The following is a 27968-nucleotide window of genomic DNA, read 5'->3' on the forward strand; positions in this document are numbered from 1 at the left end:
TAGTAGTAGCAGCAGCGAGTGGCGGCGTCGGGAACGAGAGAGTTTTCGATAAACGAGCTTGCCCTAAATCTGAAGCGCCGCAGCGGCCGCCTCTCCGCCGTGAAGCATGCACGCAGCATCCCCTTCCACCAGAGCGGAGTCGGAGGAGGGGGAGGCAAGTTTTCTTTTTTTAGCCGCCCAGCATCTTTCTTTGACGAGTTTTATTTTCTTGGCTTCTCTCACACTTTGTAATTTGCTTTACCGCCCCCCCCCCTGCTTCTCCTCCCCCCTCCTGCCTCAGGGTGCCGTAGCTGCGCCGCAGCAGAGAAATTCGCCTTCCCTGGCGTTCTCGCCCGGTATGAAACGGGCGCGTATCGTCCTATTTCGGAGCAGAACAAGAGAGCTTGCAACCACCGCTCATCGCTCCTCCGTGCTCAGCGCTCTTCGTTGTCGTGTGCTCCTCGACTCACCCCGGTGCGGCAACGTCCGAAACCAGGCGCACCGCTGCGCCATCGCTGTACGGCTCTCCCATCCCACCGGCATCCTCGCTTGCCTGCACAGCCGTAGTCGCGACACGACAGCCGAGCAACGTGTGCCTGCTCACACTGCGAGCCGCCTTTCCTACCCAGCTTTGGAAAAAAGGACGCTTACTTCTGCTTCAGCAGCGTGGGTTGGAGCAGCTATAACTACCGGGACTTGTACGCACTCCGCCATAGACAGACTAGATCGCCTTCTGTTTTCGCCGTGACTGTGCTTCCCTTTGCTGGTACCGTTTCTACGAATACTGCTCCCTGTTCCACCTTATCAAGCAGACGGGCAACGTTGCACTTCGAAACAACATGAAGGTGAGCGATCTCTTTCTGTGGTTCGAGTGTGTGTCGCAGTCACCATGATTTTTGCCTAAGTTTGAAATACATGTAGATTGAGGAAAGAGGCGTCAAAATACGGTTGAAGCCCAAGAGCGCGCGGACAATGACGTATGATGCTCTACTCTTGTTTTCGAGCCACTGAAACATGTTTCTACGGCGTCTGAACCTCCTGGTAATGTTTAAGAAACTAAGAAACATTTTTCACTGGCGTTATTTACGAGTAATCTCTCGTACTTTCTCTAGCGACGAGGAATTGTGTGGCATGCCCACAGCTGCATTTGTCTTTGGCGTTCCTAGCGCACACGCATTCAAATTGGTGTAATAAAGAGTCGGTCCTTAAACTGTCGAACTAAGCAGGCCGTCTAGCTCAGCAAACGGTGTTTGCAAGCGCCTCTGTAAGCCAGAACGACTGCTTACACGCTAACGAGGATCTAAACAGAAATCAAGGCATTAAGTTATACACATCATGTTGCTGGGTGTTACTACCAATTAACTGACGGCATGTCATTTCAATAGAGACGTTTATTTACGATTTTTTTTTGAGGAACGACATAATCCATGTCAACCTCTCTGTGTGGGTCTTATACACTGCTGTGTTAGACGGACGAGAGATGATGCACCTTCCACCGAACTTGTTTCTCACGGTAAAGGTAAAAAAAAAAAAGAACACACACACACACACAGATAAAGCATCAGAATTAACAAATAGCTTACGTTGATGAGTCACCAATTATATTCTATGAAGTGAGGTTACTGTTTCATGCTCTTGTAAAGTAGTCCTAAAGTGCGTATATTTGCAAACAGCATTGCAAACTGAAACTTTGCTGTACGTGTACAAACAGCCATCGGCTTTGCACTTGGTAATGTACTACGGGCACATTTTTCTTAAGTAAGGTTGTTTTTTATGTTAGTATCATGAGTGTGAAGAGTGAAGAAAAAGTACGAAAGATGCAAAAACTGTAGTTCCGGCTAATGCATTGTTTCTGAGTGAGCGCAAACGAAAGCGAACGCACCTGCACAGGCAGGTGTAGCTTGCGTGTAGGTGCGCCGCTGTCGTTCACTTGTCAAGGATTGCTGTTCTGTTCTTTCGCTAGAAACTCACACTAACAACCCCTGCAAATACATTATTCATGAGTTAGTCTTTGAAATATAGAGTCCCTTATGTCGTGAATCCATAGAGGTGATCCGTTCTGTCGTACTAGGAACCAATACAGAAAGCATGCACGCATGTGTGAAGCACCATCCCTATGAGACGCCGTTGTAACCCCAGGGCTGCTGGAGGATTACCCCTCAAGGACTTTACCGTTGATGTCCTTGTCGTCGTTCGCTACCGGTCAGACTTCCCAGAGAAATCTTTTCTATGATGTGAATGCTGGGGCCCTATAACGTAAAACTATTCCAATACATTTCTATTCCAATTTCCTGACGTCAAATTTGCGTAACCACCGACGCAAGCACCGGGCGGTCACCCGCAGGGTTGTCTGAACAGACCACTCAAACGCTCTCCTCGTTCATAGGAGGTCCCTTTTGTTTGCTTGAAAAACGAATAACATTGCCTACACTGAGCGGCTTGTCGTATCTAATTGGCTGACAAGATGCAAGGAGAACGCTCAAGTGGAGAGGGATTCGATGGGGCCGAGCCACTGCACTGAAAATCGATAACCGTATGAAGAGGGTGGTGCCGGCGCCTGCGATTGGTCGGCTTTCCCTTACTTAGCTTGTGGTGGCTGGTCGAAAATCGCGGCGGCATGCAACGGAAGCTTAAGAATGACGCTAAAACTGACTCCCAGCAAAGAAGAGTTGGCAGAATGAGGTAGTAAACGTGCCAAAAGTGCTTAAAAACGTTACACGGTCACGCAAGAAGTTTTATTATGTGCAAATACACCCATGCTCTCCGGCAGGTGCGAGTAGCCAGCGTCTCAGCGATCGGCGGCAGCCATCTTTTATTCCTTTCGGAACGGTGCAGCCTGTGGCTATTCCGAAAAAATTCTGTTTTGTTCGGCATATTAATGCATATTTATCGCGTACACGTCACTTTGACGCGGTGAGTTTGTATGGTTTTGTGACGTCGCGTGACAGGCAGATGAAGTGGGTGCAGCCCGAAAACTTTTTACCAATAACCGAGGGCTAATGGCGAAAAGGGGTTGAATCAGAAATAACTGTTTTTCTTTTTCAGTCAAATCATGCATAATCAGAGTATACACATCATATCAGATGGGGAGGTATTGCGGTTTTCGTGTCGTCGCGTGACAGACAGGTGGAGTCGGGGTGGTCGGAAAAAGTTTTCGACCAATCGCGGAGGACTGATAGCAGAATTGGAATAGAAAAGTTTGGAATAGTTTTACGTTATAGCGCCCCTGCCCTTCATTTTTTTGCATCGCGTCGTGTCTATGTAAACGTTGGCTTTATAAGCTACTGCTAACATTCACTATAAGATGACGCTAAGGTATTATTAAGCAAAAGAAATTCCGGCAGCTAGGTTGTTCTGCAGCACACGTTTTTTGTCACGAAGAAAGAGCGACAGTTCAGCTCAATTCAGCACAACTGAACGCATTGAGTGGCATTTCAAGTGGCTCTTAAGTTGAACGTCTTGATAGCGAACAATAGTTTCACTGCAAGTCAGCGTTTTGTAGGGCTTTCGTGTAGACAGGCTTCGTAGGTAGCTGCTGTCGTGTGTACACACCCCACTTAAGGCACCTATCTAAAGGGTGCCTCAGCTAACGTTAGCCAAGTTGTTCACCTAAAAAAAAAGATTTAAAATACACGGTGCAAGATAAAGTCATAAGACCTACGAGGTTCAGTCGCCAGTGGTCTGAGAACCGAACACCGTAGGTCTTAAAAATCTATGTTGTACCATTTTATTTTTATAGTTTTTTTATGAACAGCGTTGATAACGTTGACTGGGACACACGGTATATTCTTCGACGTTCATAATAACGTTCAGGAGAAACTGATAAGCAATGACGGTTGACATATTGACGGTCACCTGTGTGCCGACTGAGGGTGGCTCTAAGAAAACCTGAAACTAAAAGAAAGAAAAAACGAAAAAGAACCCCCTGACATTCGCAAGAATAGTTGTCATTGACCGGTCGCTTTCACTAACATTTCGTTGTTACCCTTGGTCGCCACCTGTTCTAAGAAAAGCTCTAGCGAAAGAACTGCTTTTCAATACGAGCCTAGGGCCTGTATTCGCAGCACTTGCATAACGCTAGTTGAGTTTACTCAATGGCTGGTGGGTGATGAAATGCCCATCACTGATGCTAGCGACCGGCGCAATAACGAGACGATCACCACAGCGATGACCACACGCAGACGAGACTCACGGGAGAAAAAAAGTTTGCAAATGCGGGTCATTGTCATTCAGAACTCTTATAAGAACACTGCTTAAAAGTGGAGCTGCAAGCCGCGGAGAGAAGGACCTTCTTCTTGCCTCTTCACTATTTTCTTTTCTGTCAGTCGGGACATCTACCAATATATTAGCACATACTTCACAAACGGCTGAAAATATAAATGCATATAATTGCATTTGAGCTCATCTATGGCAGTCAAAGGATGCAAGCGATATCCTTCTTAATACGGTTTTTAGCTTTCAGCGTTTAGTTACTGTTGCGTCTCTTAACGAAGCGTTAACGGCAACAGAGTGCCACAGGGCGAGTGAATGCTTCAAAGAGGGAATACACGTCCCATCGCCGGTGCGAAGGAAACATGAGGTGTGCGTGATCGAGCCTATGCGGAGGCGAGCGAGATAACATGTCAAAGAGCGTAATAGGCCACTCAGCCAACGGGAAAAGTCAGGTGGATGGGCAAACTATTTCAACAAACACCTATCAACGACAAAAAAACAAACGCACAAATAATCTCAGCTAGGAAAAGAAAGGGGGAGAGCCGGGTGAGGCGTTAATCGGGGCCGGGAATCCTGAGCGCGCGCGGAGCTGCACGTGCCGCGGCGCCAGGCGGTCTGCTCCGCGGGCGAGGCAGCATCGCAATCAGGAGCATCGGCACGCCGAGTGCCCCGAAGGTTAGTTGCGTCGGCAAGCTATGCGGGCCGCCCGAAAAAAAATCGCGCCTTCCCTCCGCCGGACCAACGACCTCAAAGGAGCTCAATGGCATTCGACGTCCCCCCCCCCCCCCCCCCCCCCTTTCCCGCAACCATGCACGTAGCCAGCTGTGGCGTGCTGCTCCCGTGTATGCTATAGAGAAAAGAGCTGGGTACCTCGGGGCACCCCTGGCTCCGTTATGCGAACGTCGCGTCTCGAGATGGCCGCGCAGGAGGAGGGCATCCTCCCGCTTGCCTGGTGCGCGGGCGCCGAGCAACGAGGCGAGTGAAATGCCGGGCTGCCGGCGTACGACGCTACGGCCGCGCGACCGGTGCTCGCGGCTCCAGCGTGCGTTTACGAGGAAGGAACAGAGGCAGCAGGCATCCCCAGTTCTCACTACCAATTAGTGACCCTAGTGCAAACCCTAGCGACCGATGTCGTGTATATAAGGCTATTGCCTCTGACGTATAGTATAGCACGTATTTCTGCTTAACTAGATAAGTTATACTTAGGACCAGGCAGGGGCAACCTTTGTTGAGAAGGCTCCCTGATAGCAATCACTTGCAACCATCGCCTCTTCTATATCACATGGTGCTTAATGCAGCAAGAAAAAAAAATAGAAACGTCGAAGAAAAGGAAAGAAAGAAGTGCCGCTATTCTCCTTTCTTTTTTTTTTCGAAGCTAGGTGAAGCGCGCGAACATGAAAACATTTCATAAGACTACTAATAGCTTCCGTTCATTTAAACGTAGTGTCCTGTCGGTGTGTTTGTACGTGAGCTTCTACACTGCAAAATCAGATAGACGGCTTTTGTTCTAAAGTATTCTCTTAAACAAGAAGTGAACCGTATCGGTATAATTTAACGAATAATTTCAGTCTATTATATTTCTCTTTCTTATAATTGATCCCTCTCGATGCCCTATCCTAGCAATAACGTAGGCAGGGCGCCACTCGGACCATTAACGAAGCGAGAAAAGAATTTTTCACAGAATTTTTAGATTATCAATTCTATTTCTAGCGTGTTTAGGGGTAACGTAAGTTAGTTACACCCCTGAGGTTGTTGCATTGTGTTACGACTTGAATGCCTTTACGCAGCTTGACTTCCACAGCTATATTTACGGTTATGGCTAAAATTTATCCTCCTTCTTTTTTTCTCCGAAGGCGAAAGCGCAACAGCACGAGCCAGATGTATATGTTCTTCTATTCCATACAAATCGGGGGCGATGTCATAATGGTAAAACTAAGCATAATTAAGGATATTTTCTTCAGCATAAGTCGCAAAACAAGGAGGGGCAATAAGATGGGGCGGGGTGGGGGAGGGGTAGGCGAGGTAAGTCAACGTTCAACCGGGCTATTGTAAAACGTCTTGTTGCAGCACCTGCTTCCTTTTCGCTGTCAGACCGGCGTGTTCTTATGCTACGATGTGCATCCTCATAAACAGGGTTTCCGAGCTCACGATGAAGCTTTGACGACCTCATCGAACGGCGAAATTTCGCTTCTGTCTTCCGCGTAACAAAGGAGATTTTGACTTTCGCTAGTGACACCGTTCTCAACTTTTCAAGGTTTACTTAGGCATAAGACTGTGTGTTCGTGGACGTTTCTCGCGCTTGTTCTGTGTTTCCGTCGCTTCGCAACTCATGTCGTCCCTATCACCCGCAGTACAGCGTGCCGAGACGTGCTGCTGGGAAATACTCTTCAGCTTCCATTAACGAGCGTCTTTCTCTGTCTGTCATGAAACAACGCGGCGCTGTTTGTTTTGGTTCCTCTGATAATAGAGCTCAAAGTGCGTTGCGTGCACCGCTGACCGCAGTGGCTGCAGTTGTGCCTCTTCACCTATGCGAGAGATGCGTGGGGTGTCTGTACGTTCGTCGCTGAATGCAGCACGTGCTCAGAACGGGAGGTGTCTGGGGGGGGGGGGGGGTGGAGGAGGGGCTGAGATCGCGGGCGGCGGTCACTACATGCTGCAAGACCCCTCGGGCGGAGGAATGCCCCGATTTCGCGGTCCGCCGCCGCCGCCTTTATTTATTTACTTACTTTTTCTACCGCTTTTTGATGGGTCCGAGAGACGCCCCGGGGCGGCCGCCTAACACGAAGAAGATGGAGACGAGCAGCCCCGTCTGCTTGCCGGCGGTGAACGCGTGTGGCGGCGGCCGGGGAGAACTGACGGTGAGCTGTTAGCAGGAGAAGCCACCTCAGCGTGCGCGTTCACTGCGCCGACACGCATCGGCGATCTCTCAAAAGAGTCGGCGCCCCACCGCGTGCTGCTTCGTATGTATTATACGGCGGCGCCCGCCCGTGCGACCGTATAGTATACGCACGACGGTGGGATACAACGGTCGTGAGAGTGCGAGCGCATGGCAGAACATAAGCTGCAGCCTCGTTTATATTAATGGGCGCACCCGAACCGCATACTTCTAAAGCAGCGTGGCGGGTGCGATTTGAGATTGAGAACATGCGTTTTCTCGAAACCAAGGGGAAACAAGCCGACAGTGCGCTTCGAATTGAGAATCGCACGACGCACGGGCTTGCTCGACAACTATTCGCGCGCGAGTGTGCGCTTGTGTGCAGGCGGAGGGGTGAAGATGCTGTAACCATACGTCGGTCATTGCGCTTCACCACGATAACGAACTAAGTTATGCGCGATGGCGCACGCGCCTCGCATAATTAGGCTCCGGCACGTTAGGTGTGAGAGTGGGGGGGAGGGGGGGAGAAACGCGGGTGTGTAATGCGCATCTAATCAAATCTGCATGGAGACGGGTGCGCGCTGGAGCGAACATTACGGTGGTAATGATGACGCAGCCCTCTTGACGCGTGTAGAGGCTACAGTCGATGCAGCCCGGGTGGTCTCGGACGGGACCGGCAGCATCCACGTGCACGCAACACTGCGTCGGGTTGCTTCAAGTGCGTCTAGTCCAAGACACATATTTCATGTGCGTAGTTTCTGTTGTCGCGGCGCTAGAGAGATGCTGCGGGCGAAAATGCGTAGCCTTCTGCGCGTAGTTCTAAGCGTGAAGAAAGAGTGTCGTATAGGGCGTGTGGATTGTCCTCAACACAAGCCGTATCACACTCATTCTCACGTGAACCGGTAGCTCGAAAAACGATTCCCAATCTTCCCTTCTTCAATGTCAACGAGCAGCAAGAGCAAAGAGGGGTAGTTATAGACGTGCAAAAAATACGTCGCAAAGTTTTCGCAGAGGCTGTGCAAATTGTTCGCATTTCACAATAATGTTCCGATTAGCACCACTAAACCACGAAAATACAGTGGTATCGCAGCACACTATTTACCGACAATCTAGAAAGCTGTCGTGCTGTTTCCTGCACCAGATGCTTGTGAGACACTGTAATCGCGCATAAATAGCGGCTGTTTCTAACAGCGTGAGAAATGGCCCCCGGGCCATGATAAGTGCATCTTTCTGTGAGGACTTCTAGTATTCGTGCAGGACCCCCATGCTGCCAGCTGACTCATCTCCGTCGAGTACGATAAGGCAAAGCCTCGTCTCGAGTCATGCGGTAAACGTGCTGCCGAACGTACTTCGCGTATGCACATTAGCAGGGGTCATTGTCCGGCTAGGCGCGATTCGCAAGGCTTAGGGCGGTGGCAAAAGAAGACGCAGGGACCGCTTCCTGTCATTTTGTTCCGACTTTTCAAGCGTCTGTCTCACCTCGAAAAGACACGAACGTATACCATAAAGCTTAATTTAAAATTCGGCAAGTATAATAGTCCCTACCGTACTTGTGGAATTTTAGATTAGACCTGTTTGAAGCTATGGCCAAACAGAGAAGGCAACTTTGCTTCGAGGAGTCCCGTGCGCACAGCAACACGCGTCACCGGCCGACCGTGAACAGGTCTTCGGGATGCGCTCGTTCTCATCCGAGTTCTTCAGAGAACGCAGTTGGGTAGACACCCTTTCCAGGCCAATATTACGCATGGCTGCGGCGCAGTTCGCTCGCATGGAAGAGCAAACAATGGCTCCTCGAGAGGGGAAGCCCATTTATTGTGCGCACCACGCCTGCAAGAGAGCATGCATGAATTCATTAGCCGCTCGTTTGCCAATTGTAGAGCAAAAGTCGGCTTCTGTGATCTACAGAGGAGACTGTTCGTGAAGTCGTTTCCTGGACATGCTGAAAGGTAGCGTAATACGAGTTCGTTTACCCCCCGCGATTGCTTAGAGGCTATGAGCCGCTAAGCACGAGGTCGCGGGATCGAATCCCGGCCATGGCACGGCGGCCGCATTTCGATGGGGGCGAAATGCGAAAACACCCGTGTACCTACATTTAGGAGCACGTTAAAGGAACCCTAGGTGGTACAAATTCCCGGAGTCCCCTCCTGCGGCGTGCCTCACGATCAGATCGTGGTTTTCCATGTAAAACACCATAATTTAATTTTTTTTGAACAAGTTAGTTTCTAGTATTACGCCTAACGGTACCGTACTGATCTACTCAGAAACGAACATATTTAGGAGTTAGTAGCCTCTGAGACGGCGACGATCATTTCCAACTTGGTTTAGGATGTGGCAGCAGCAAAAGAAAGACGGAAAATAAGCTACCTTACAGCATAAAATTTGTCAGCAATGTCTTACGCGTTGGAGCTGGAAATATACTTCTACAGTTGCCGTGTTCAAGCTATAGTCGTAAAAGAAGCACATAACGTAGATGTCGCCACCCCCGTCCATTCACGTGTCTTTATCATGCCGCAAATATGTGGACGTCACTTGTTGGAGATGTCGCAACAGTAGCGAGAGAAATCTGTTGTAAAAATAGCGCACAAGCTAAAGAAATTTTCGCAGGAATAGATCGGCACGTATCAACGCGCCCTTGCGCTGTCGAAATTCGTTATGCCTTTGTGCACTGCCCTTTCATTGCTTCGGAGGATGCATTTGTAACATGAAAGCATGCAGAGTGTTTTATGTATAGCACGCACCTTTCTAACCAATCATATACGCAACTTTTTTTTCCTATCATGTTAAAGACATATTGCAGTTATGTTGGCTTACTATATAAGAGAGGTGTCAGAATTCAGGTGTTCCCTTATAGAGTGGACCGTATCTATACATTGCCATCGGAGTTAACTAGCATATTGGTCTCGTCTTGTTTCGTCCCCGTGACATTACAAACGCACGGCGTTTCACCGAAGCGCCTCCCCTCAACACCGTTTAGTAATCGGTGACATAGTCCACTTGCAGCGCGCTAACGCCGCTCTGCGCTTTATTTGCCTCCGCGCCCCCCTCTTCACCGACAAGCGGCATTTGCGCGCAACACGTTGCGCCGGCCGTCGCCGTATGCGTTCCTCTCTCAGAAACACTCGCACTTGACGAGCAAAGCATCTCGGCCGTGCGTCACTGCTGCGGCGCAGGCCGGCGACTGTGCAGTAATTACGCAATTTGGCGAACCGTTGTATGTAATAACGCGGAAAGTATAAAAGGAAAGGCCGATCTTGGAGGCACCCCGGCGAAGCCCGCGCCACCCGTGACCGCATTCCGAGCCCGCGGGACGCCTGCACTGCGAACGATAGCGAGCGTGCGAAGGAGTTCACTGCAAGGTCAGCGCGGGAGGAGCAAGCGGGGTGGCCGGCGAATCCGCTCCGGGGTGAGCACAGGAACGATGGCCCAACGCGCGCCTCGACCGGCCCCAGGGCAGGAGAGGGATTCTGATGTTAGGTTCGTTCCGTTATTTATCCTCTCAGCACCGGCGCTGGCGTGGTAGTCAGACCTCCAAACGGTAGCGTGAATCGGGAAGAAACTGTGGCAAGCATCAAAGTGTATCCCTTTCAACCTCTCTCTCTCTCTTGCTTGTTATTTCGCGTTGCTGCTTTCGCATTGTAGTTGGAGCCGTCAAGTCTAGCTCGAGATCTTGAACGCTTCGTATCGAGAAATAGATAGGTGTTCTTTTTTCCTTAAAGAAAAGGAACGCGGTAACTGTGCCCAGTGGAAACTTGAGAACGAGGACTGCAGATAAAGCCCGCCATCGCTGCCTTGGCTATACAGTTCATCCATGTAGCGGCCCTTTCAGAGAGCAGGTTTTCCTTGCGTGGCCCTTCTCTTTATTTTGTCGCGCCTCGTCCTTTCGTTCGTAACTACTGTGTACTGGAGCAGCGTGGCGAGCAGGTTAGGTTACCCAGAAGCTAAAAGGGCCCGAATTACGGGGCGTGCGCCCCGGTGCACCACGCGCGGGATGTGCGGGGAAGCATCGGGGCGTCATATTATCGCCCCTACCATCTCGCAGTGGAGGGAGACCGAAAACGTGTCATTCGGAGCGCTCTCTCGCCCTCTGCGTGTGTGGTGATACCGAATAATAAAGGAGCTGGCGACACGCTCATACAAAACACAGGAACAAAAATAGACTTCGGCCTTCGTGCTGGGCGCTATAAAACGTGTTTACAGTGCAGTGGCTGGCTAGGGAGAATCACCCTCGATTCTTCTTGTGAAGGCTCCGCTGTCTGACGTAACCTGCACGATGGTCGCACGGACTTTCGTCGCTGTATATACGTTTGCCGCTGGTCGTAAATGGTGTAGCTTTCCTGATGTTCCATATGAGTTTTACGCCGCGATACTGAAGTAAGTTCATTCTCGAAACATCCGAAACACTTTTCACTATTTTTTCTTTTACTTGGCGGAACAGAAGAGCTATGCCGTGTGGTGGCAGGTTATTTCAGTCATAACGCCGGGACAACACAGCGTCCAAGACTGATTGATGAATGCTGTCTGCATTATGCTAGTGCTGTTTGTGCCCATTTTTCACGACCAACCTACACATATTCAAATATACGCAAACAAAATTAATCACATGGTACCAGCTATTGATGTGACAAAATTGATAACTTGCATTATAGATACTTCGATCCAATACTATAAAAAAAATCTAGTTGGACTGTCACAAAAAAGCTAGGTGTAGTTGTTGCATGCGAAAAATGGTAGCGATTTGTGTTATGAAACGTAAGTGTTGGAGCATACACTCACGGTTTAGCAACTGACCGACGCCAAATTCAACCCAGTGGTTGGCGGACGCTTTCAGCAAGGGCAATACAAATAACGAGTCATAAGATGCAGTGGCCTGCTGCTACTTCCCCTAGTGTTTTATGTCGGAAAGAACATGGTACACATTATTTTCGTATTACAGCTCCCGAGATACCATTTGTCTAGTATAATCTTCTATTTTTCTTTGCAGTGGTCGGTGATAAGAGTGGCACCTAGGTGTTTACACTCAAGCAGCTTGTCAATTTATTGCAAGAAACAGCCGTTTCTCTCTGCCACATAACAATGATCTTCATCTGCCTTGCTTGCGTTTCCTTTTTTGAAAACGCCGCGCCCGCTACTTTCATGTCGGGAGTGCTATGTCATGTTGATAACGCGCATGCCGTTCGTTACTGGAAAGTACGGGCTCGCCGCGTTAAAGAAAGGAAATGCGGACAAGACAGATGACGATTATTGTTGTGTGGCAAAAGGGTGTAATTTTGCTTAAGAGTGTACCAGCGTGACAAGGAGAGACGAAGGAATGGAGAAAGTGAAACGAGAGATAAAATTTTTTTTGACTTCCTACTCTGACCGACGAGGGAAGTTGAAAGATAAGAAGGAAGTAAACTTCGAGCATCGGTGCGTGATCATAGCCGTTCACGAGCACAGCAAAGGATTTTAATTGACGCCAATTAATGCTAAAGCCACTTGTGCAAGCCTGTTGCCCTTCACGAATTGTAACAATGCCTTCGTTGTCCACTGCTGCGACGGCTTTTGAGGTTGGCAACCCAAAATTGTTTGCACTGACAATGATCTGTCATCAATGCGTAGTATCGCAGTCACAAGCTATCGCCTCTGTACATTGTATCGCGGACAGTCACAAAGAATATATAACCTGCCAAATATATAATGATGTGCTAGCAGGGAAAGCGAGATATACACAGAGAGGAAAGGCATGGAGATTAACCATAAGCATGCCCTGCTACCCTGCACATGGGGTGGGGGAAAAGGGGTTAGAGAGAAGGGAGGGGGAGAAGGAGAGGAAGAAAAGCAATCAAGTGGTATTGACATTGCAGGCACCCCCGTATATATTGAGATTCAACTTCATATTTTCATGTCAGTTCGTACTTGTTCAGTTACCCTTTGCATTCGAAGCGAGAACGGTTTTTATTTTTGGGCACTTAGAGAGTTACCACTCTCACTTCAATTCTTGCCCTGAAGCAACACATCCTACATGTAAGAGAAGGTCGTCGTACTGTGATTTTGGTGTTGTTTAGGAAGGTCACCACTTCCACTCAAAGCAAAGCATTCAAAAAGTGGGGATCACGGAGCGTCGCCCGCCTTCCCCGCTAACTCAATGTATAGTGTTGCTGCTCGAGGTGGCGTTAGGGCAAAGAATCCACCCATCGACGAATATGTCCGGTAGTAGGAATGAAATAAAAAGGGTTTATTTGACATTAGTTACACGGCTCCAGTTACGGAAGCCCCACTCCATGCAGGAGCATGTTAAACGTCCCAGCTCACATCAAGACACGTCGGCCTCACCGCACTTAGTCTCCGCTTTTAATACCGCCGTCTTTCTTTGAAGATTCGACTAGGGAATCTGATGATTGTATCGCGGCGAATCGGTTGCGATACCACGTCCATGATATCGCCTCGTCCCGCAGCACCTGCACATACGATGGTATGGAATAGGGGACAGGATAGCAACCGGGAAATCCAAGGTGGACGCCGTTCTTCGCTATAATTTGACGTTGGTCATTTTCATCATTAGTTAAGGCTGTCAGGTAGTGTATGTGTGCGTGTGGGGTGTGGGGGAGGGTTCCTTTTGTGGGCCCGTCAGCTGTCGGCGTCAACTCTGCGCTGACTTCTTGGTAGGCGCAGATGGATAGGTGCCGTTGCCTCGTGTCAAACGTCTAATTAATGCCTTTGGCCGTGTTGAGACGTAACAATAGTCTCGGCTATCCTAGTGGCGTCAAGGCTCAAACCCTGCCGGCTTTCTGTTGTCTAAGTAGCGTTGCCTGAAGTAAACGCCAAAACCTTTTGCACCATTAAGGGTGCTAGTTTGTGCCATGGTTATATAACAATCTCAGCTTTAAAGGTATAAAAATATACTGTACAGGAGAGCGAGCTCAACCTACACCTGTGACTGGAGAAGCGATAGCTAAAAACTGTCTACTGATTCTGACCACCTCGCGCGAACCGAAATATCTGACGGAAGAGTGTGTCAGCGACACTCAATAAAATTTATTTCATGTAGTTTTCGTATCGTCTGTTGCACCTATCATCATGTTTACGTGCCGGAAAAGATCACCTAAAAATAAAAATTGTATTTGCCTTCATGAACGATTTAATTTTACCCTCTAAGGGTGAGGGTGTTAGCCATGGGACAAACAAAACACCCTTATACACCCACAAGGGCGTTAAAGTGTTTATCCTGTTGGCCTGCTAATTGGGTCTGGTGTGGTGAATTTCGTCAAAGAATTATTCACCAAGGAAATTCTCACTCATGTGTGCAATTAAATCCAGTCATTGTTTCCCTCCCGCAAGTCAGCGCATATGTGGTGCTTCGCTCTCGCGAACTCCATGTAGCCGCCTTGCAGAGGAAGCGTACAACGATGTATTCGTTAACCACTCCACTATTAGCGTGGACGGCACTATTAGATTCGTCGGACGATCCCACCGCTGTCAACCAGATGTAGGAATTGGCGGAGGATCTCGCCGCTGCCACCATTTGAAGGAGTTGAAGGTCGTAGAGAGGAACTTGGGAGGAACTAGGTGAACAGGGTTTATTTACATTATTTACAGTTTAAACAAGTCATACATCGACAGCCTAGCGTGACTCCCAAATGGAGCCCGCAAGACGAAGCATACAGCAATCGAGCACGCAGCTCACGAGTACATTTCGAGCACAGAGCACGACAACGAGCACCCCCTAGTAGCCGACAATCGCTGCTTATAAGCACTCCGTTCGACGTCATCGTTCGACGTTATCGCAGACTACACGCCTTTTTGGAGGAGGAGGGCTCACACACACGTGCCACACAGGTTTCAGTGCTCTCTCGAGGGCAGACGACCTTTGCAGCGCAGTCGTCGTGGTATCCATTGTCTGGCGTCACCGTAGTCAGCTAGTCACGCCCGACCCCAGTCGGCGCCGCTAAATTCCAGAGCTGCCTTTTTCCTGTAGTCGCCACGTGTGTCAGCAGACTGTGACGAATCCTGGGGCCCCCGTACCGCAAAGCAGCCTTTTGCCAGGGAGCTCCCCCTGCCGCAGAGAGACCATGACGACCGGCAAATTAACCAAAAATGCACGGGGCGCCAAACGTGACCAGCCCTGCTGTCGTCACCGATCCTCCAAACGCGGCGCGTGGTCGGTTAGCGTTGTCGTCCTCGCTCGTTCTCTGAAGGGCGCCGCCACCGCGGGTCGGTCGAAGCACGTGCTGCGGGCTGAAATAGCTGGCACGTTGCCACCCCGGCCGGCCATTCCTAACAGCACTAACTAAATGTGTCATCTGCCGAGTGCTTTCAGCTGCTCCGCAGCGCTCTGAAATTACGGTTTGACGCTTGCTTGGTTGAAACGTATATAGCGTCAGCTATAGTTCAGTCTGCACCGTCAGCTCTTTGAGAGAACACTCCGATGTGATCCGACATTGGTTTCAAATCTGGCCTGTCGTCACACGCCGTCGATGATTGCCATCGTTTGAAGGCGCGTTTTTTGGTGACGTTGAGGCCGGGTGCTTGCAGATGCTACCTGTCAGTGGTATAGTTTCTCGCAGTGTTATAAAAAGTGTTATAAAAGCACAATAATGTTCGACTGGGAATTCTGCTCGACTGCGACCGAGAGTGGCTCCGCATTTTGCTGTTTCGATGCAGACAACTAAAGCGACCAGCCAAATATACACATATGACTGGCTAGTAGACTGGCAATACGTTTTTCGTAGTGAGAGATGAAATAAAGGTTTATTTACAGAAATTATTTCTGCCGGGCTTTACGAGGTCCAAAGAAGCAAAGTTCGCGATAAGCATCTTCAGCGTTACTAGAACAATAATGGCTAAGATGGCACTATTCCGACTGTATACCTACTGTGGCATGTGATTATTTTGAGAAGAGGTTGGCTTGATGCACAGACTGCCTGAGGTACCTTCATCCGTGACACTACGTTCACAAAATTACACGCCCTGGCCTTCGCTAGCTGACCGAGAACAGCGAGAGTGCGTGATTCTACATGACTTGGGAGTGGTGGAATATGTAGACTCTTACAATTTACCCACTTGTGTATAGTGGCAGCTGGCCTGTGTGTCATGTATTGTCAGCGCACTGTAAAAGAAGATTAACGTTTGTGAGCTTATCTGTTTGAGGGCGTTACAGAATTAGCTTGCTTCAAGCAGGCCACTCAGCAATTCAATTCTCTCATCTATCAAACATTACATAATGTTTTCTGTAGATTGGAACCCAACGTTTACGAGTACCGGGGAAAATTGTACAAGTTGCCATCCGATCCAGGCTACACTGAATTTTGATCGTTACCTCAAGTAAATGAAGCGTCACCATCTAAGTTTCACGAGTGTGCTCTCGTGAGCGGAAATAGCCGACAATGAGTTGCTAGCACCAATTCTTCGCAAGAACGCATCTTTTACCGCGATAGCAATTATACGGACACTGCAAGCGCATTCGTGCCGTAAGTGCCCCGTCGGCGTGCTGTAATGGAATTTACGTCGCATGCGCGGCGCGCGTGTGAAGGTTTAGGTGGTCTTGAGAGCCGCCAGAGATGCGCACTGCGTTTGGCTGCAGGCGCCCGGCTGGACGCACTATCAGATATCGCTCAATAAGCTCAAGCAACAGAGCCAGGGCAGTATTCCGCCTTCGGCTGGTGGCATGAACGTTGTGAAGGCCAACGCTGGCGTTCCTCCGGAGCAGCTGCGCGCATGCGCCACACCATGCATGCATTATAGTCTCAGTGGAACAGATAGTAAACGTCAACGTACGAACAAAGCGATTTTTTTTCTTTTTCTTCGGTCTCATCTTGCGCACCATCGAGATGCCACATCTTCAATGTCGTTGGCGGCGCTCACCCCACCCCCCTATCATTGAGACACGACTGGCATCTATACACCAGGGCGTTGTTTCTCCGGCACAGGAGCAGTTGCCTCGCGCGCTGTGTCGCGCGAACATGTCGCCTCCGCTTATTGTTAGAACACCCGTCCGAGAAGTTTCAGAGCTACTCTGAACGTTCCTATCACTTTCAATGCTTCGTCCTTCTTACGAAACTGCCAATTTTTTAGGACCACAAAAGAAAATTTGTGCCTAATGCGTAGTTGCTTTGACAAGGACAGTAAGAGATGTTGGGACTTGGACTGGTCTGCTGGGGTCACATTTTTCGTGTAACTGAAACGGTTGACTCTACTGAGTGCGCGTGAGTGTCTGTAGTACATTGCACGTAACAGCATATGCGAAGTAAGAGTTTGATCTTTCATTTCGCTGCTAATTGCTCTGAGAGTGTGTCGTGCGTGCCAGAGGCAATTTCTCAAACACCCGAATGTCGTACTTTCGTAAGCTACAATTCCCGCAACATTGACTTGCCTCTTCTGAATACCCCATGCTTTGAAATGTGAGAGAGGACAGTAGATAGAAAACAGTTGCCATTTCATGTTTCTTCAGCGTCCTTGCATGCACCCCGAACAGGGGGTTCGACATTCATATGCAATATATAAATCAGCCAAGATCAACGTTAAACGTAACGAAATTAACAAAGCTACAGCTGCGGCAAATACTGAGGATGGATGAAAAAGAAAATAACAACGCCATATGTACAATTGTGCAGACTGATTCTTTTGCTTTGAACATATTCGAATGAAGACAGATAACAACTCCGAGTTTTAAGCAAAGCGAAATATTATCACTGCGTGATACGTTGGCAAGCCCTACAGCATTATCTAATTCTATAATAGGTAGAGCGACTAGTTGCTACAGCAGGCTTCAATAAAAAATTCCCACCTTCCGAATTGTTGGTTACTTCGTAGAAGGAGAGAAAGGAAGGGTGGGGGTTTTATGGGAGTTCTATGCCCTAACGCAACACTGGGGGTTGCATTGCGGTGCGAGACTGTGCATTACGGTGCGAGAATGGAAGGCCCCGGATTGATTTTACTCCCCTTTGATGCATACGTATAAATCAGTGCACACGAATGTTTGTGCATTCCGTCCCCATCGAAATGTTAAAACATGAAATTATGGGGTTTAACGTGCCAAAACCACTTTCTGATTATGAGGCACGCCGTAGTGAAGGACTCCGGAAATTTCGACTATCTGGGGTTATTTAACGTGCACCTAAATCTAAGCACACGGGTGTTTTCGCATTTCGCCCCCTTCGAAATGCGGCCGCCGCGGCCGGGATTCGATCCCGCTACCTCGTGCTCAGTAGCCCAACACCATAGCCACTGAGCCCATCGAAATGTGGCCATCGCGGCCAAGTATCGAACCCACGAACTCGTGCTCAGCAGCAGAGCACTCTTACTGAGCCACTGCGAAGGGCCCTTGCCAGATAAGTCTCGTAAAGGTCACAGATATTGATGTGCCTTTACTAGATTAAATGCTTGCTGAATGTTGTACGGAAACATGATAGCGATCATAAAGGGTTTTATGGTGCGAGGGTCAGATATGGCCACAGAGCGCCAGTACTGAAACATGAATTCTCCCCCTTGTAATAGCAGTTACCATTCACGTGGCACGTAAGCGGTGTGTGAGGGGAAAACCGCCTCACAATTTTACTGTCTTCCACTGAAATTGCGCTTAAAATTGGGTCACGCGTTTTAGTACGGATCACGGGGACATCGTGGCGCCGCGTTGAATTGTCAGCCAAATGCTTTGGGTTTTTCAGTATTTGTTTTGTGGTCACCCTATTACAGGTTTTGTTTTGTTCATATCCTCCCCCCCTCCCCTCCCCCCTCCCCTCCCCCCTCCCTATTTCTCATGCCATATTTTTCATACTATACAGCTGACTGCACTGCACAGCCACAGCCGGAGTGACGCCGGTGCTGTGGCACAGGGTATTAAATGCAGCCCATGTGTACATGTGAAAAAAAAAAGCGAACTTAAAATATACTTAGCGTATTGCTTCATTTGAGGATTGTAGGCAGCCCGTATGGAGCACCCGTTCTAAGCCGCCGTGGCATAGCAGCCCCATCTGTCGAAGGCCATGTCTCTTATCTTTGCGAGCACACCCGCGTGTTCTGAAGGAACTGGTAGACCAAGCCCAAACTTTTCGTTATGTCCGGGACGTTCGAACCTTGGAAGTCGTGCGAGAACCTGTATGTGGCACAGCAAACCGCACCGACGTACGGCCGCCTAACCCATCAATCCCTGCGCTAGTACGCAGGCTCATCCATTGCGCAACGATCTTGTAGACAGGTTCTGTCTCCGAAGCGCCCGAGTGCGACAATATTGCGACTCCGCGGGAGTTGGAGCGGTGTGTGTCGTGTTGGCACATCCATCAATCGCCAGCAGCGTTTAGCTTCCCTCAGTACACGTACCTGGAAGACAGCGTAAAAAGACTGCGAGCGTAAAAAGGAAGACGCATCACTCGGGGATTTTTCGGCCGACTCCCCTGGATATTCGTTTGCATATACGACTTTTAGGAGGGCGCACCTTGCCATCCGAAAGTGGTCTGATACCTGATAACTCTCAAAACACAAAGTGTTTAAAATGAATACTACAATATATGCAACCACAGGTCTGCCCACTCCAGTATTATGAAGCCAAAATATCAAAGGAGTATTTCAGCTAGAGACAGAAGATGTGTGTTTCAAAGTTTTTAATTTATTTTCTGTTAATCGCATAGCTGGAGTGTTTGAAACTTTCTTAACATTCAATTTTTGCCATTTCATTGTCGTGGGGTTCTACCGCGATTAAGGATGAGTTCCTTTGGCTGCCACGTATGTCATGACAGTTCTTATGTATTACTTTTTCGAAGCTTGCAATGCATTGTTATTTATATACACTGTAACCCACCAACGCACACACAATACATAAATAAGAAACGGAGGACTCACATAACGCTATTACAACGTTTCAAGGAACCTCTGCCAACTATGGAAATAGATGAGATATTCACGTGATCATGCTTTATTGCGAAAGCTTCAAATGGCCCACTGAGCGAAAAAGCCGGCGTCTGTAGCAGCGAAACGGCACCTGAATTCCCATTGGCTGCGACACGACGTCACGTGCGCCCCTCGACAGAGCAGAGCGGGCGAAAGGGAACAGCTGCTGCTAAGTTGGCGCGTTGGGTGTTGCCTGAGGAGTGAGGGCATTGTCGCGACGCCACGTCACCCTCTCTCTCGGAGGCCTGTATTATCCGCGCGTTCCTTGTCCGTGCAAGCTCTCGCCTGCGTTCTAACTGCGCTTTGGTAATCGCTGTAGAGAAATTAATGTATAAAAACGCAATAAATTTGAAAGGAAAAACGTTGGCGGTAGTAAGCTTCGGATCTACGACCTCACGCTCACAAGCCGAGTGGCTTACCTACTGGGCTTAACCAGCGCCGCCTACATAGCAGGCTTATACACTCTGCTTTATGACATGGTCCTTTAACCAAAATTTCCATTGCCCAGCCCGGCGTGACGAAAGCGATTACGTCAAAATCACCGCGGCTTACTCGAGAGCGTCCCCATTACATCCTATGGCAGTCGGACAAGGTAGCATTACGTCCCGGATCGACGTGCGCCGGCCTTGTGCTATCTAGGAGGCGTTGGCCAAGCGTCTCAATGCGGTGGCTTGCCCGCAAGGAGTTCATAACTCGAAGGATAGCTCAGCGGCGTTCAATTGGACATTATTGCTTTCCCATTCACAACTCATACAACGTGATTGGGTGTCCACAGATTTTTTTTGCTTCCGAGCTTGAACGTTTTCAGTGCTCATCTCGCATTAGATAAACGCATCTCCACAAGTAAACTTTTCTATTTCTGTACGTTGTGTCAACTTCGGTGAGCTAATTAGATTCAGCATCACACATCTGATCATAGCCACATTGAGAAACGGCATTTAAAGACGAACCACTCCCTAAAAATAATCGCGACACTGGCCTGCAGCTCATATGCCAGTGCAAAAGTTCTTGCCCTTATTGGTAGTTTTAACTTCATGAACAAGGCATTCTAGTAGCCAGAACATAAGTCGTTAGATACCTTAAAAAATGCCAATTAAAAATGCCATTTAGCCGACAGCCTACCAGGTGTGTGTCAGGCTAATCTTTTACTGCTTTCTCTTATGTTTTGCCTCACACTGAAAGCCTTCACCAGTGGAGGAGCTTGAATTACTACGTACAACGAAAAGGACAAACCAGTCGACTGAATCGCAACTTAGTTGACGTATTTCTCGCGTGAGCTGACGGCCCTCCCATATTCGGTGTGCAGTTCTTCTACCTGGCACTGGCCCTTGTGGTTCTGCTGGCGGCGACCCAGAGCGGTGTGATGGGCCAGGACGAGCAGCTGCTCATGCCCTGGAACCAGTACCGGACCTCGCCGTTGCTAGAAGCGCTGCGCGGATGGATCAGACGACCCACCTTCACTTTCACACGCCCGAACTTCCTGCCGGCACTCAGCGCTAACGCCATCAGGCTGCGGCCAGGACTGCAACAGGTACGCAAGAGAACCAAACAGGGTGTTGGGAGAGAGTGTGTGTGTGAGAGAGAGCTTTATTTACAGAAAGGCAGAGAGGTCGGCTTGTGCAATAACTTGCTCGGGCCTGCTACTCTACACTGGGGAAAAGGGACAGCGAAGGGTGTTGGGGGAGCCCGTGTACAAGCCTTCGCGAATGTCTAGCGCAAGGAGTCTCACGATCGTAAGCAATGGAAGCATGGCAACGCATACCATAAGCAAAAAGAACAGGTGCATGACTTGAGTGACACTACGTTTCTCCGCTTTTGGGTGGTTAGGGCATAAATAACTGAGCAAGCAACCTTTAAAATATCGCAAATATCTCTTGCGAACATTTGCCGACATTGATCTCAAGGTATCAACACTTGTTTGGGTGAAAGTTCTATCCGCGCATCAAGGACGACAACGATGAATCGCTGTGCTTCACTAACTCAGTCCAACTAATTTAACATATCCCGTACTTGAGCTAAAAATTTAACGCATGCAGCTGCTGTGCGACCGGCGGCAATTGACGCAGCTTATTCTGATCGGCGAAGCAAAGATTTTGCAGCATTGCAGTGACCCGCAGCCTGAGCTACGATTTAATTCATTGCTCGGCGTCTGATGTTTTCTCGTAAAGCTTAGGCCGCGGGCACCTGCACCACTCTCGACTGTTGCGACAGTTCGCTCGAACAGGAAAATTTTGAAGTTAAAGATTTGGGGCGGTAATCGCCCTGATGAAACAGGGCAAGTGACATAGACCCAGGTAATAAGGCTTGGAACGCACGTCAGGATATTTGCCTAATGGTTTTAGGTGCTTGGGCGGCGGTGCATAGCAGAATCATAACGCCGGTGAGTGTGTCACCTCACCATTCAACCGTAAAACGGGGCAGCATGCCAGGCCTGCGACCAATATTCGATGAGCTGAAGTCATTTACCCGGGGCTTAATTATATCATCTGAGAACTCTACTGCAGCCACTATGCGTGAACCGGCGGACCCTTTGCTGGGAACCAAGACGCAGCATTTATCTTGCAGCTCTGTAAGTCATCATACACATGAATTATAGGACGCTCTTGAATGCAACATAGAACCACGCACAATAGATGTATCTCGCTGCATACGTAGGAGTGGTCAATGTCAAATAGCTCGACAAGTCCAACACCAACTTTGCAAAGGTATGCCAGTTTTCAGTATGATGCCCAAAGCAGAGTAATGGCAGCCTCCTAAAATGTGACACATTTTTCCTGAAGGCTGATAGGAATTATGGTGATGCTTGTCTTCAAGTTGCATCGGTAAGTAATGGCCTACGTGAGCATTTTGCTCGCTTCATCGAGTATTGATAACATGGTGGCTTTCGGCGCACGACGACAAAGCTGGCTAGATAATGTAACTCCCAAAGCTTGTTGAGTATGTACAGGCTGCTGCTGCCAAAAGCTCTAATTCGGACAACTGTTAAATAGAGAGGAAGCATTTCTTTCTTTTGGCGCATTGCTATAGTTACTCGAAATGTTCATTGGGGATACGATAAATAAAAGCTATAAGTTTCAAACGCCTCATGGACAATATAGATTCGTTAGCGTTGATTCTGTGGCATGTGAGTAGGTCCGATGGTGCAGGCGAATACAACTGAAGAAAGTTTCGCCTTGAATTTACCTGTTGTACTTTATGATAGCTGCTGTTAACGAAGCCTGTCATTTAGACTCATGGACCATCATAATTATTTGCGAAAGCCACGCATGGTCATTTAGCTTTCTCAGATTTATTTCTAAGCATATGATTTCACAAGGATTTAAAATAAAACCAGCGCGACACGGCGCATCTGCTGTATCATGCTAGGTTACCTACTGATCGTTGGCGTTGTTTATTACGCGATTAAATTACTAAGGCAGGCTTAAACAGCCGGCTATACCGAAGCGGCGCCTCTTGCGTTCAATGCTAGGTAGAGGACAAAACGGAAGAGCGTGGAATATTAGCGGCATCGAATAGTACTGTCGTATCCCGTTAGCTTTTTGTGTGCCGTTGAAGTGTGTTCTGAAGCGCGGTACAAGCTGTAGTAACCAGCAACAAATTCATCCAGGAATATTTCCGTTACAAGCTCATGCTGGGCTTCCGTGCACCGTCCCATATTTTCCCTTTTATTTACTCCTTTACACGATCTTTACAGCAAGGTATGCTGCTAGTGCCTAACGAATGACGATATTATAAAAATACTGCTTTCATCCTACTAAAAAAACGAAAAAAAAAACGAAAAGGAAATGAAATTGACTCGCCATCCCGGCCCTGCAAAAGCGGATGTCTAGCGAAGCTGTTAAAGACCACCACTAAAACTGCTGAGGGAGCTATGCAATGCTTTATTGCCCAATTCCTACTCCGGCGCATTATTCAGGTACAGGAAATGGTGGACGTGGGGACTTCCCCTGTGCTGTAATTCCACGGCAATACGACCAGCTGCAGGAAGCCGCCGCTGGTCGTATTGCAGTTTCTTTTCCCTTTTCGCGCCTTGTATTCACGCTGCTCCTCGGGATTCCTAACTATGCGTTGCCTACGCATAGTGGTGCTGTAACAACAATGAAATCAGTCGCTAGGCTGGTTATTTTACATATGTTAGGCTAGTTAGGTCACTACCACGTCACAAGCTGCCGTCGCCGTGGCAGCTTGCGCAACAGTAGTCTTTACAGGGAAACGTATGTGGGGAGCGCACGGGCTTCACATTGTTATCAGGAGCGCCTTGTCATCAATGATGTGGTTCGCGTGCTTATTTTTTATTCAAACAAATCCTTTTCTGGTATGATGCAGACGTGATGTCAAAGAATGTATGCGCTTTGATGAAGGTATGTTTTTTTCGCGAGGACAACGCCGAGAAAAATGCCGACCAACTAGAGGCTAACCGCTTCGCTGTAAAATAAGAAGATGAGAATTTGTGTTTCCAAGCTTGTGATCTCTAGTGCAGCTGCAGGCTGCGCTGCTCTGACGCCTCAGTGCGCGCAACACGGTGTGGCCAGCAGCAGCACGATGCGGTTACCCACAACGTGAACGTTGGCGTGCAGGTGCTGCGCCCCATGCTTCAGCGGCCGGCCATTCAGAGCATGATTCGGCCAGCTCTCAACCTGCGGCCCGTCATCGCCACCGGCATCGCCAACCTGGGAAGCCTCATCCGGCGACCTTTCCAAAGCTTGGAGGAATGACGCACGTATAGGCATAGCCGGGCATCTACGTTTGAAAGCGTCGTATACTCTTCAGCATTCCGTGAGGTAAGGGAACAACTTCCCTGCGGCCATTGATTTGCTGTGCCTCGTGAGAGGGTTTTGATTGCTCTCCCACCTGACATGAATATACGTACAAGCTGCGCTTGACATGCTAAACATGGGCTATTGTACATCCTGAAATGTTTTTAAAATGAATGAATGAATGAATGAATGAATGAATGAATGAATGAATGAATGAATGAATGAATGAATGAATGAGCGAGCCGGGGGAGTCAGTGAATATGGGTGGCAACAGTTAAAGCTGTGTCTTATAGTATGTGACAGTGTTAACAAAAGGCATGGTATGTACGATCGTTCGGGATTAATAAAATAGTAATGCCTCTAAAAAAACGACAACAACAAAAACAGAAAACATATAGGAAAGCTGACTTCAAAATCATAACCAAGGTATGCATCCCTGTCGTATTAGATGATTAGTCATCGCAGGAAAAAAAGATATACTGAGCACGTGTAGTACATTTATTTTCCCGCTGGCACCTGTAAGCATTGATGGCGTATCAATGGGCTGTGACAACACAGTTAAAGAAAAGAATATAATCACTGGAACGATTCCACCGGCACTGAGCATATTTACTGTGACAGCAACAGAGCACTCGCAGCGGACACTGCCACTTTCTTAAAAATTTCCTTGCAATGTGCCCAACGTCGTCGTCTTCCGCTACAGTGTTGTCTGCTGTGGCTGCTGAAGCACATGCATGCACGGACCTCACAACTGTGGGAGTATGCGTCGCTTGTAACAAACCACACTAGTTACGAAGAGTCACTGCTGCGTGACAGTTCAGCGGTGATCGCGTCCCACTCCCAACGGGACATTCCCATGGGTTCGAACTCCAGTGGCGGGTAAAGTTTTGTTTTCTGTCGCCGTTTACGGCGAGACTGAAGCTGAGAATGAGGAGGTAGTTTGGGACGAGACAGTGTAGCGGAACGCGCGCCCGACATATACAGCCAGCCAAGTTTCGAGCGTTTAACTACTGTGTCAATAAACGTCAGAGAGGGGAGCAGTCTACTGCATTAATTATTAAAGAAAGTATTGTGGTATGGTGCCCGGTGTAACGAGGAATCTTTCCGGGGAACTGGGAAACATAGCGCGAAATGACTGTATAAAGCTTTCGAGCACTAGCGGAAGGAATTTTTATGAGACAACTTGGTTTTTGTGGTTCCAGAGGTGTGGTCGCATGTTTATGGGGCCCGTTCAAGTATACGAAAGTGGTGTGGAGCGATCAAACCTTTGTTCAAACTCATGGTACGTCAGAATACATTTAGTACCGTTTCTGAACTCCCCGCGTGGGGTATATTACATAATCGGCTAACAACGCAAGTTGAGTACCGGACAAACTATCGCAGACAATGTCGCTGTAAGGATTTCATCCAACAACACTGAACTGCGCATCATCAACGAGTGGTGGCTATCTCGAGTGCATATTTTATTCCTTGGAATAGAGCAAGAAACTATTTCTACAGAAAAATGCTAGCGCCCCAAATGTAAACGTTCTCCGTAGTCCGATCACCAGGCTTTGTTCTTTCCACGGCCATTGCCCATGCGGGAGCAATTTTCCTGGAAATGTTGACGCGGTGCATTCAATATCACAGGCTGAAATGTGTGCGCCATTTTAATCGCTCGAGAAACCAACACGCCCACGCCGGCGTTAGCGCAAATAACCACCTTATTGTGCCACGAATGTAGGCAAGTCACGTACTCTCGGCGAGACATGGTCACAGCCGGCGTCTTTCAGTTCCGGCTTCGTTTTTGTCGTGAGTGAAACCGCGCACAACATAACAGGGGCATGCAAGCGGGCCAAGGCTGTAGAAGGCGTCATCTGCGCAAGAGTGGCCAAGTTCGGCTTAAACTATGTGGGCCGGCTTCGGCAAAAGTATTTCGGGCCACGCAGGAAAGAATTTAGCCGTTTATTCTCCTCAGAGCTACGCATTAACCGGGGATCGCGGGCAGACCTCCCCGGTAGAACGAGCACGACGCCGTTAACGAACAACGGGGAACGGACGCGAAAACAAAGCCAAGAAGAAAGAGAACGCGATGTCCTTGACAGAGAACGAGAACCATCGAACGAGGACACACACCGCGTACACACGGGGTGGTTTCCCCCGTCGTTGCGACGAAGAGAATAGCCTTGTACACGCTGACCGAGACTTCCCGAACGTTCACACGTCATGGTTCCTGGCGTGTAGCTGCGGGGGGCCTTCGGTGCGTACCATGACGAAACGAAATTACGCGTGGGCCAGGCGAAGGCACTTGGATCTGCCTGCTCGGAAGCAGCGGTACAGTCACACACTCCCCGTGCACAGGCGGAATACGAGAAGCGGATTTCATCCGCGCGCAACCGGAGCTATATACTATGTACCGATCACTATCAGACCATTTTCCCCTTCGTTGTGATAAAGAAAAAAAAAACGAACTTGGATGCCACGTTTTGGAGCGCGTGCAGCTAAATGCGCAATAGAAGAAAACACGTTCCAACACTACTGCGTCACCTCTTGCCTTGTTTTTTCCCCTCATTGTACACTGACTGTTATCCACTTCCCTGCTCTTGATGCCATGGGGTTATACATGGCCCTTCTTTTGGTAACTGTGTAACTGAGGCGCTCGAACACTCCGATGTGGTTGACAATGCAAAGAAATTGCCCTGTGTTGTGGACCACTCGACCACCGTTCTGAGAGACGGAGCCATGTTAATCATACCGTGATATTTCTTGGTTGGTAATAAGTGTGCCGAGAAACTATAATTGATTGATTTGTTCAAAGTACTGAGCAACGTTTTCCGTGTCGCCTTCTTCGGACAGGTTCCGCTGGTTTGGAGCCCCACTTCACGTCTCATCAAGCTCGAAGTAGCTTCGAGCGGTGCAAGTTGCAAAACCATCTTCGCATCGCTTCCTGCTGCCACTTTACCTTCGTCATCGCAGCGCATATGTACAGTTCGGCGATCACTGGGAGTGCCACTGGACGGACCTCGGTGGTTGATCGTTTTTGTAGCACCTTTTTTTTTTCGTTACACCGCGCCACTCACACTCAGCGCGTATTTACCGACGGCGGGACCACACTTCACCGACCTTTTCTCCCAGATAACAGTCACACCACTAATTTATTTCTTGAATGAATAAAAGAACATATGTATACATACAGATTTATCACAGCACAATGTGTCCGCTTGCCTCAAGTTACTACAAAAATATAATTATCTAGTGCCATGAAAATGGTTTAACGAATGGTGTCATGGTTTGTCCTTTCTTTT

The 27968-nt window shown here is 48.7% G+C and overlaps 1 protein-coding gene across 1 annotated transcript; it reads left to right on the forward strand.

Moving 5' to 3' along the window:
* The first annotated feature begins 26 nt into the window (after nucleotides 1–26).
* LOC142571467 (uncharacterized) lies at nucleotides 27–27968 on the forward strand. Its single transcript, XM_075679836.1, has 4 exons — nucleotides 27–824; nucleotides 21234–21458; nucleotides 24505–24708; nucleotides 27520–27968. The coding sequence occupies exons 1-3, from the start codon at nucleotides 819–821 to the stop codon at nucleotides 24640–24642; spliced, it is 369 nt and encodes a 122-aa protein (XP_075535951.1). The 5' UTR covers nucleotides 27–818; the 3' UTR covers nucleotides 24643–24708; nucleotides 27520–27968.

This window comes from Dermacentor variabilis, chromosome 1 (genome assembly GCF_050947875.1).
Source record: "Dermacentor variabilis isolate Ectoservices chromosome 1, ASM5094787v1, whole genome shotgun sequence".
NCBI classification, from domain to species: domain Eukaryota; kingdom Metazoa; phylum Arthropoda; class Arachnida; order Ixodida; family Ixodidae; genus Dermacentor; species Dermacentor variabilis.